This window comes from Theropithecus gelada, chromosome 10 (genome assembly GCF_003255815.1).
Source record: "Theropithecus gelada isolate Dixy chromosome 10, Tgel_1.0, whole genome shotgun sequence".
In the NCBI taxonomy this organism is placed as follows: Eukaryota; Metazoa; Chordata; class Mammalia; order Primates; family Cercopithecidae; genus Theropithecus; species Theropithecus gelada.
This window is the reverse complement of record NC_037678.1, coordinates 224562-234328: the sequence shown is the minus strand read 5'-3', so window position 1 is coordinate 234328 and position 9767 is coordinate 224562. Positions and strand designations below refer to the sequence as shown.

Here is a 9767-nt window from a genome sequence, read left to right as displayed (position 1 = left end):
TACAGATCACACACGCACAGATTAAATGCACCCTGTTTAATGATGGGGCCCAGGCTGCAGCGGCTTAAGACAGGACACTGCGGAAAGTCGCCATGTGCCGCCGCACACTGTCTGAGATCTGCTCAGCTGACCTGCTCCGGCCGTAGTAATCGGTGAAGAGGCCGTCAGGGTTGAGCAGGTAGATGGTAATGGAGTGGTCCACGATGTAGTCCTGGTCCTCATCCTTGGGGCCGGCACTGTAGTACACACGGTAACTGTGAGTAGCCTGGGCAATCTGTTCGGTGGAGCCGGTCAGACCCAGCAGTCTTGGGTGGAAGTCCTGGACATAGCGGGCCATGGCTTCCACGTCGTCCCGCTCGGGGTCCACAGTAATGAAGACGGGCTGCACTGGAGGCAAACCAGGCTCTGCTTCCAGCTTCCGCACCACCTGCACCAGCTTCTCCAGCTCGTCTGGGCAGATGTCAGGGCAGTGAGTGAAGCCAAAGTACATCAGCACCCACTGGCCCCGGAAGTCAGCCTTGCGGCGAGCCTGGCCTTTGTGGTCCAGCAGGTGGAAGTCGCCCTGGCCCACAGCTGCCTGGCGCAGGGCTTCTATTCGCTTTTGCTGCTGCAGCCTCTCTTTTTCAGCCCTCAGGGCCAGCCAGGCCCCACCAAGTCCAGCTCCAAACAGGGCTGTGATCAACAGCCTGGTTCGAAGCCCAGGGCCCTGAGGCTGGCCCTGCCTACCTGTCTCTGCAGGGCCCTGCCTTGACAAAAACCAGGACCTCAGCTGCAGGGCCTGGCCTCCCACGGTCCCGGGGAGGACTGGGGGCTTGAGGTGAGAGAGCCTGTGCCAAGCTGTAGGGCTCCGAGTCAGCAGCAGCATGGATCTGATGCTCCTGGAAACAAGCACGGGTGTCAGGAGCCAGAAGGGAAGGCCCAGGACAGTGCCTGGCCTGCCCCTGCGACTGGAGAGACCAGTCACCCATCCGAAGGACCTAGCCCACGTTCAGGCTTAACAGGCGTTTGTCACTGCTCACCTGAGCTCAGAACACCTCCACCAAACATCCACACCTGTCACTCCTGTCCTCCACCTGGGATCACCAGCCTGTCGCCACACCTTGCCCTGCACCTCAGCAAGGTGAACCTCTTGCTGACTGAAAGCATTCCAAGTGCATGCCTTGCCTGGACTCCTAACCACGTTATCTATTTGCAATAAACCCATTTCTTAAAAGGAGGTGGGTAACTCTGGCTTGCAGTCCCTAGAGTAACCGATTCCTCCAGCACTTTCCTGTCACCTCGGGCCACTTCGGCCCACCGTGGCCGCCTCCACACTCCCAGCAGAAAACCTGCACGACCTCCCCCTGGAGCTCGGACTCTGCCTCTGCCGTATTTCACCTTTCCTGGTAGAGACGCACGACACTTCCACCGCCACAAAACCCCACCCTCCTCACATCCAGGCTTCCCAGCAGCTCCTCCGGGCTCACAGCCGACGCTCTGCCTTTGCGTTGGTGACCTTTGCGCCTCTCCCACGGGCCCCCCCGGAAGGTTTGCTAGGTGGAGGTCTCAGGACTCCTCGTCACTGCCCCCCCTCCTGCTGAGGGCACCCTCCGCCCGGGCGGTTCTGGGCTTGTCCCCTCCCCACCAAGGCCAGCGCCCTCGTGGCCAGAAAGGTCCCAGGACCACGTAAAGGGCCGCGCGAGCGCGTTAGAACTGTGCTCGGCCGCACCGAGAACACCGGTGCTAGCTGGGAGCCTCCCCCGGGCGCCCCAGCCTCGCTCCTCCCTCCAGCGCGCCCTCGGGGTGCCCCCCGCCAGCCCCGCGCCGTAGCCGGAGCTGGGAAACTACCCTGGAGTCCAGCGAGTGCCCAGGGCTACCTCCTTCCCTCCCGGCCCCGGCGTCCGCACCTCGCGGCGGGGCCGCGCGTCAGTGGACCAGTCCCCCGAGAGGCAGCGCGACCTCCAGCTCCCTGCGCTCCGCCCCGCGGGCTCCTCGCGGGCTCAGGTATCGTGGGCGCCACAAGCTCGCAGCCAGGGCGCAGGCGGTCGCCGGAGCTGCGCATGCGCAGACGGGCACGGCCGCTGACGCGCTCTCGGCGCTTGCGCGGAAGGCGGAGCCCACCGCAGGTCACGTGTTCTCCGAGACGGCCCCGCCCCCGCGGCCCCGATGCCTTCGCTCCCGCCCCGGCGAGCCAAGCACCGACAAAGTTTCGCGGCAAAGGAGCTTTATTGCTGCGGCGGCAGAACGAGCTCGGCGAAGGGCGAGGGGGGCGCGAAGGGCGCGCGGTCCGAGAGTACGAGTGCCTCCTGCAGGGCGCGGCGCTGCGGGCCGCTGAGCGCGGGGCCGTCCCGGTGCACGCGGAGCCAGGGTGTCCCTGCGGAGCCAGGGGCTGTCAGAGGCCGCGCGGCCGGGACGGGGCGGGGGCGCGGGGGCAGCGGGGCGGGGGCGGCGCTCACCACGGCGCAGCCTCTGACCCACGTCGACCAGCAGTTCGGCGCCCACCCCCAGGCGGAGCGGCTCCCCAGCGCGGCTGCGCCCGGCCCCGAGCTCGTGCAGCACCAGCGCCAGCGGCAGCGCCCGGACCAGCTCCACGGTGCCTGCGGGGAGAGGGGCTGGGACGCGCGGGCTCGGGAAGGGGCGGGGGCTCGGGAAGGGAAGGGGATGGCGGAGGCGGGATGACGAGGACTCCCCCGACGCTCACCATCCGCGGGCGCCAGCAGCTCCTCCTGCTCCTGGGCGCGAGGCAGCAGCTGCCGGCGCTCTGCGGGGCTCCCGGAGCACAGGGCTCGGGCCAGACCGGGATCCACGCCCTGCGCCGCCAGCATCCGCTCGAAGCGGCCAAGGGCCGAGCCGTCGTCCAGCGCCGCAGCCACCCGGGCAGCGCCCTGGGCCTGAGTCCCCGCGTGTCCGCTGAGCCAGAGCAGGGCGCCCCCTGCGGGCGGGGACGGGGCTTAGGCGCGGCCCGGCCAGGGCGGCCCCGGCGGGAAGCACCCCCCTCCGCCGCTCCCCTGCGCCCCGTCCCCCTCACCGAGCGTGGTCACCAGGTCCCTCAAGTCTGGCGGGCCTGCGCCGTCCATGCAGAGCAGCGCCTCCTCCACCTCCAGGGCGTTGCCCACGCAGCGGCCCAGGGGCTTGTCCATGGCGGTCAGCGCTGCCGCGACCCGAAGCCCTAGGCTGGCTCCCACACCAACCTACCGAGACGAGGCTCAGCGCGGACCCCACATGGCGGGGCGTCCTGCAGCCCGTTCTTTGTCGAACTCCAGCCCCTGCTGCACCCTGGGTTGCCAGCCCGCCAGGATGAAGTCAGGGAAGGGTTGGGGTGGGGAACAGAAACGAGTGAAGTGCCACACCTCGCCATGGGGCCAGGAGGAACTTGTACTTGGCCTAGGAGAGGGACGCCACAGAGGGCCTCCCCAGGCCCAGGCTGGGCCAGCCTTGACCTCTAAAGTCACAGCAGGTTGGGGGGCCGTGAGGGAGGGAGGGACTTCGGGCAGAAGAGGGTGGGACTGGGGTTAGGCAGGACTGCTGAGTGGAGGGAGGCAGTGGGGACGAGAAGGGTGAAGGGTAGGCTGGGCCCGCATGAAGACGCTTCCCCAGGAAGAGGCCACACCGCTCACCAGCGTCCTTGCCAGCTCCCGGGCCTGCTCCTGGTTGGGGAAGACGGCGGCCCCTCCGAACTTAACGTCGATCACCAGAGCAGACAGCCCCTCCACGAGCTTCTTACTGAGGATGGAGGCTTTGGAGGCAGAGGAGGTTGGAGACAATGGAGAACCTGGAGCTTCTTGGGAGACTTGGGGGATGCCGACTTTGGGGTCAGGGGCCCTGAGCATTGAGGGTCAAGTCCCTTATGGGGGTGGCAGCACCTGGTGGGTTGTGTATCAGGCCACCTCACATGGTGGTGGTCAGGCATCTTGTGATGGGGGTAGGGGGGCACACGGTCAGGTGACACATAACTCCTAACCAGAGGACCCTGACTTGAGTTTGGAGGTCAGGGGCCTGTAACATGCAGAAGCAGGCCATGGAGTCAGGTCACCTGTGATGAGTGGCAGGCTGTCCACGGTGGCTGTCACATCTCTGGCTGCATATAGGATTCCGTCTGCAGGGACCAGCTGCTCACTCTGACCCACGATACAGCAGCCTGCCTGCTCCAGCAGCGCTTGCATCTGGTCAAACATCCCCTATCCTCAGTGACTTCTGGCAAATGGCCCAGAGCCTTTTTTTTTTTCCCCTAAGACAGAGTGTTGCTCTGTTGCCCAGGCTGGAGTGCAGTTGGCACAATTTCGGCTCATTGAGACCTTTGCCTCCTGGGCTTGAGTGAGGCTTGAGTGATCCTCCCACCTCAACTTCCCAGTAGCTGGGACTACAGGTGCATACCACCACATTGGGCTTTATTTTATTTTTTCTTTTTCTTTTTTTTTAAAGATGAAGTTTTCACTATATTACCCAGGCTGGTCTCCAACTGGGCCCAAGCGATCCTCCCTCTGCCTCCCAGAGTGCTGGGACAGGGTCTCACTCTGTTGCCCAGGCTGGAGTGCAGTGGCATCATCACGGCTCACTGCAGCCTAGACCTCCCAGACTCAAGTGATCCTCCTGCGTCAGCCTCCTGAGTTGCTGGAACCACGGGTGCGCACCGCTACACGCGGCTAATTTTTTTATTTTGTAGAGACAGGGTTTCGCCATGTTATCCAGGCTGGTTTTGAATGCCTGGGTTCAAGGGATCTGCCCTCCTCAGCCTCCCCAACTGCTGGGACTACAGGTGTGAGCCATCGTGCCCCACCAGCCATCTATAATTTTGACCAACTCCCCGTTTTATGATCCTGATCAAAGTTCCACTGATGATTTTGGCTCAGGCCCATGAGTAACCTTAACCAGTGTCCTTATTAATGACCCTAATGATCCACCAGTGATCCTTTAGTGATTCTGGCCAGGGTCTCCATCATCAACCTGGATCAATGACTGATCCATGCCCCACCCCCGTACCTGCTCTGGGCTCTGGGTGACATTGAATCCAGGAATAGACTCCAGCTTATCCAAGGTGCCTCCTGTGTGCCCCAGACCACGTCCGCTGATCATTGGCACCTGGTGGTCAGGGATGCTGAGTACCCTGCACAGTACCCCTCCCCCCACCTCCATGTATCCCTTCACCTTCCCTGGCTAGGACCTCAGCTGGATTTAAGTATTTAAGTATTTAAGCAGCTATAGGGGCGCCCAGCTGGTGAGGGAATGGAAAGGAAGTTTTCTCGGTTGAGAAGTGTCAGTAGGGGAGAAGGTTGGTACCCGTCCCCAGGGGAAACAAGGGGAAAGGGGTCTGAATTCCATCAGTGGATCTTTTTCCTGCTCCAGGGGGCCTGGTCTGGAGCCGGAGGGGCCCCAAGCTCTCTGCTGGGGAGCGGGGTGGGGAGAAACCTGGGTACTGTCTTGGGGGCTTTGGGCCAAGCCTGAGGTTGGGAGCTGCCTGTGGCTGGCCTGGTTGCTGCATGTGGGGTCACAGGCTCCCATGTGGGAAGGAGGTGGTTTCTAACCTTGCAGCCACACGCCGCCAGGGCAGGTGCGAGGACCAGGCTGACCTTGTCGCCTACACCCCCTGTGGAATGCTTGTCCACAAGCTGCTGGTGCCAGGCCTCTGGCCACTCCAGCTGCTGCCCCGACTGGGCCAGGGCCTGGGTCAGCACCGAGGTCTCCTCCAGATCCATGCCCTGAAGTCGGATCGCCATCAGCATGGCCCCTGGTACGTGGGGGTACCCGTGAGGGTGGCAGCCCACAGCAGTGGGGCACCCTGGGGCCGGTGCTGGTAGTAGGGCGCTGTCACACCCCCAGGGACCCATAGTCTCTTGGGCTGACCTCCCGGTCGGGGTCAGGAACGCCCAACCCTCCCCACGCACCGATCTGTGCGCCCTGCGCACTCCCGTTCACCACAGCGGCCACGAAGCCCCTGATGTCCGCTTCGCTCAAGCGGCCTCCGTCTCGCTTCATGCGGATCAGCTCCGGGAGCTGCTTGGGCTCTGGCGAGGGTTCGAGAAGTCCCTGGCTCCCTTCCCCGGAGAGGTCACCAGGCGCGGGTGGGGCTCCGGTTCCCACCGTCATCGAGGCCGCCATCGCTCCGGGCCTGCGGGGATGCCTGACACGTCCGGGGTCTGCGGCCTCCTGGCGTCGGTGTCTGAGCCACGTGCTCTTGTCCCGACCCCTTTCCCGTGTCTCTCCGGTGTCCGCCCCTCGGTCCTGTGTCTGTGTCGCCCTTGTCCGTATCTGGCTCCCGCTTCCCGCCCGTACCTGCTCAGGGCGGCTGCCCTCGCCCGCCTGCTCCGGATCCCAGCCCAGGTACCCGGCCTCGCCCTCGGGTCGCGACCGTAGGGTTCGCGCACAGCGGTCCACTGCGGGCGGCGGGGCGGCGGCGCCCCAGGACAGCAGGCGGGTGGGGCCGCCTGGCGGGCGGGGCTCAGCAGTCACCGCCCCGGGGGAGCCTCGCGCGCCGCCCCCCTGCCGATCCCCCGGTGCCCCCGGACACGCGGGACTTCCGGGCCGTCGGGGCCCGGGGCCGTCGGCGGGAGTGACCACTGGCCGGTCCCGCGCGGCGTGGGCCTCGGGCGTCTGCGGCTCCCGAGAGACCCCCTCCCGCCCTCGGTGGAGTCTCGACGTTCGGACGCGGCGCAGCGCTGGAGTCCCGGCCCCGCCCCGCTGCGTTCGGAGTTGGGACCCGGCCCCAGCCCCGGCTCCGCCCCTGGCCTTGCCCCAGGACGCGCAGAGAGAGAGAGAGGCGGACACGATGCGGACTCGCAGACTTTAAGCAAACAAGTGTGGGGCCGCTCCCGCCTGCCGGGTCAGGTGTCCGCGTGGGTCACCAGCGGGGCCAGGTAGTCCGAGTGTCGGATCCCGAAGCTCCAGCCGCGGGGCTTCCGTTGCTGCGGGCCCGGAGACACCACTGACCTCGCGGGGCCGGCGTCCTCTCCGCGCCGGGACCCCTGGATCCCCGGGGACCCTGATCCCATCACTCCGACCTCAGGCCCTCCCCACTCCCCTGACTCTGACCCTTGACCCTGGACTCCAGGCCACCTGGTCCACGTTGTAGGCCGCGGGCCCTGGCTTCTGAGTGTTGTCTTGGGGGAGCGAAGTCCGCGCCAGCATGGTGAACTGGGGGGCCCGGGACTTGTAGACCCCCGGGCTCACGACGTGGTAGGCGCATGGGCCTGGGGTCTGCGGGAGGGCAGAGGGTGCTGACTGCCGCCTCCGCTGCCGCGGACCAGGGACCCCTGCGTCCGCCCCGGCCCCTCCCCCACCTTGCTGAGGTCCTCGAAGAAACTGCCCGCCGCTCTGCGGCCGTAGATGGAGTAAGTTGGGGCGGAGACTTTGCCGATGACGCGTGGACCCAAGAGCGAGGGCACAGTATAGGCCCCGGGACCTGGGGAGGAGGCAGGGCTCCGGGGTAGTGGGTCTCCGTGGACAGGCGCAGGGTGGTCCCAGCTCCCGGAGGGCGGTCCCCGGTTTGGAGTGGGAAGGCCCACAGTGCTGGGATGGGCCTTTCTGGCCTCACCTGGGCTCTGCTGCTCCGCCTGGACACCCCAGTTTCGGGGAGCAATGGTGTGCCGAGGCGCACTGGGGTACGTCGCGTTCCCCGCTCGCTCCGGGAAGTACCTGCCTGCGGGGCGGATCAAGGGTGTGGGGGTCTGGAACTGGGTGGGGGCCTGGCGGGTACCCGAGATGGGGTCCTGGGACTAGGGGGTAATCTGAGCCACGATTTGTCAAAGCCCCGTGGGGTTCGGGGTTTGGGATTTGAGACCCGGATATGAAGGTTCCGACTATGCGGTGTTAGGGTATCTGAGTGGGACTCGGGGTTCAGGTGGGGGGTTCCCAGGTGGGCCTCCCTGGAGGCAGTTCGGCGTTGGGTGGCCAGGGTCCCGGGGGTCCTGACCAGGTCCCGGAGTGAGGAAGGGCGCTGAGCGGCGCGGGCGGCCGTAGATGGAGTAGGCGGGGGCGCCGTCGGGGCCGCGCACGGTCATGCGGGCGGGCACCAGGTGGCCGGGCCCGGGGCCGCACGTCGTCTGCTGCGTGGGGAGGCGCGCGCCGAAGGTGAAGGCGGGGGCGCGGGGCCGCGACGGGTCATGCAGGATGTAGCCTGGGAGCATCCGAGTCAGCGCCTGGCCGGGCCCAGCCCCCACCCCCGTCTGGAACACGGACCCTCCCCCGGCACAGACCCCCTCTCCCTCTAGCAGGCTCGGTTCAGCCCCGAGCGCAGACTTCCCTGGTCTCTTCCCCTTCCCTCCCCCAGGCACCGTCCCACCCCTCAATCCCGGGGCCCGCCCCTGCTACCGGTGTTGGGCGGCAGCTTGTATTTGGGCCCGGGGCCTCCGTAGTGCGCTGCGATGGGCCCGCGGGGCCGGTGTGGCCGCCAAAGGCCCACCCAGGCGTCCGAGCCCATAGCGCGGGTGGGGGGCGCTTACGGCTCGCAGCACCTGCGGACAGAAGGCGGTGGCCGCGGCCCCTCCACCCCAAATTCTTGGGGAGCGCACTTTCCCACTACCCTGGGATTAGCGCGCGGCGGGGCGGGGCCTGGTCCGTATCCCTGGCGCCAGCAAAACAAACGCGAGCTCCCTGCCCGGCTGTGTGTGGCGTGGGGCCGGCAGCGGGTCCAGGACCATCACCCGGACTCCAGGCGGGTTAGGTAGGGACGTGAGCTCGCGGGGGCCAAGTTTAGACCCAGACTTGGTGAAGGGAATCACCTGGGGGCGGGGTGGGGGCAGGAGATTTTCGTGGTGTTGGAAAGGGTGCCCTGGGGAGGGCCTGGTGTGGGGGACCCGGTGCCCCGAGGGGAGGCCCCGAGGTGCACTGACCTGTTGTGGCTCCTGTTATGGGAAAACAAAGCGACGTGGCTGGACACCCCCGCTCCGCCCCGCCCACCTCCCAGACCCCATTGTGGCCCTTTCCCGCTTCCTGGCAACCGCACTGACTGCCTACCCGCCCCAACCTGGCTCCGCCTCCCCCCTCGCCCCCACCCAGTACGGCCGCTGGGCCTCTCCGTGGATTCTGTGGCACGAGTGGGACAGTAGGCTGAGCCCCCCCAGAACGCTGGCCTCACCCTTACCCAAGCTTCAGTATACCCATTCTAGAACTAGGCAAATCTGCAGACAAAAGCAAGGATGGGAATAAAGGAATTGAATAATGCAAAGCACACACTCCATTTAATTATGTGTAGAGAGAGAATTTCTTGTCTATTTAAGCCCATGAAATATTCGCAAAAAACAATCATGAATTGGGCCACAAAATAATCATACAAATTGAAAAACAGATATGACACATGATTTGATTACAATCAAATACAATTCTAGGCAAACAAAATGTAAAAAAAAAAAAAGGAAGAGCGCCGGGCGCGGTGGCTTAGGCCTGTAATCCCAGCACTTTGGGAGGCCGAGGCGGGCGGATCACGAGGTCAGGAGATCGAGACCATCCTGGCTAACACAGTGAAACCCCGTCTCTACTAAAAATACAAAAAATTAGCCGGGTGTGGTGGCGGGCGCCTGTAGTCCCAGCCACTCGGGAGGCTGAGGCAGGAGAATGGCGTTAACCAGGGAGGTGGAGCTTGCAGTGAGCCAGTATGGCACCACTGCACTCCAGCTTGGGTGACAGAGTGAGACACTGTCTCAGAAAAAAAAAGGAAGTGGAGAAAGAAAACTCAGCGTGGGCTGAGGCCCAGTGAGGCCTCAGTGAGGCCCATTTCAACAAAAAAACTTTAAAAATTAGCTGAGTGAGATGATGTACACCTGTAGTCCCAGCTATGGGGTCAGTGGCTGAGGTGG

General features: G+C 64.9%; 2 protein-coding genes across 12 annotated transcripts; both read right to left on the bottom strand.

The window, feature by feature from the left end:
- Positions 1-21: 21 nt before the first annotated feature.
- LOC112632812 (thymidine phosphorylase) lies at positions 22-6722 on the bottom strand. Of its 11 annotated transcripts, none has more exons than XM_025398839.1 (10): positions 6250-6722; positions 5862-6120; positions 5502-5704; positions 4960-5058; positions 4013-4142; positions 3597-3715; positions 3008-3170; positions 2681-2911; positions 2436-2576; positions 2187-2353 (listed from the first exon to the last, which is right to left on the bottom strand). In XM_025398839.1, exons 2-10 carry the CDS (start codon positions 6073-6075, stop codon positions 2205-2207), a joined length of 1449 nt encoding a protein of 482 aa, XP_025254624.1. In that variant the 5' UTR covers positions 6076-6120; positions 6250-6722; the 3' UTR covers positions 2187-2204. The 11 variants fall into 11 exon arrangements, with proteins under 11 accessions (XP_025254629.1, XP_025254626.1, XP_025254628.1 ...); XM_025398838.1 differs by having other exon boundaries at positions 5862-6097; XM_025398836.1 differs by having other exon boundaries at positions 2436-2591; positions 5862-6085.
- Positions 6723-6746: 24 nt separating this feature from the next.
- ODF3B (outer dense fiber of sperm tails 3B) lies at positions 6747-9304 on the bottom strand. The gene is made up of 7 exons (XM_025398847.1): positions 8805-9304; positions 8284-8426; positions 7886-8089; positions 7508-7612; positions 7254-7375; positions 7030-7170; positions 6747-6878 (listed from the first exon to the last, which is right to left on the bottom strand). Exons 2-7 carry the CDS (start codon positions 8390-8392, stop codon positions 6798-6800), a joined length of 762 nt encoding a protein of 253 aa, XP_025254632.1. The 5' UTR covers positions 8393-8426; positions 8805-9304; the 3' UTR covers positions 6747-6797.
- Between the last annotated feature and the right edge of the window lie 463 nt (positions 9305-9767).

What these genes read in the sequence shown, in the direction of transcription:
- ODF3B (XM_025398847.1), bottom strand. Translation starts at nt 8,392, where the DNA reads ATGGGCTCGGACGCCTGGGTGGGCCTTTGGCGGCCACACCGGCCCCGC. An exon ending in CAAGCTGCCGCCCAACACCG is followed by an intron (nt 8,090 to 8,283) that starts GTAGCAGGGGCG and finishes GGATGCTCCCAG; the next exon opens with GCTACATCCTGCATGACCCG. An exon ending in TCTTCGAGGACCTCAGCAAG is followed by an intron (nt 7,171 to 7,253) that starts GTGGGGGAGGGG and finishes GCCCTCCCGCAG; the next exon opens with ACCCCAGGCCCATGCGCCTA.
- LOC112632812 (XM_025398833.1), bottom strand. Translation starts at nt 6,075, where the DNA reads ATGGCGGCCTCGATGACGGTGGGAACCGGAGCCCCACCCGCGCCTGGT. An exon ending in TGCGCAGGGCGCACAGATCG is followed by an intron (nt 5,705 to 5,861) that starts GTGCGTGGGGAG and finishes CCCACGTACCAG; the next exon opens with GGGCCATGCTGATGGCGATC. An exon ending in CAGCCTGCCACTCATCACAG is followed by an intron (nt 3,716 to 4,012) that starts GTGACCTGACTC and finishes CTGCCTCCAAAG; the next exon opens with CCTCCATCCTCAGTAAGAAG.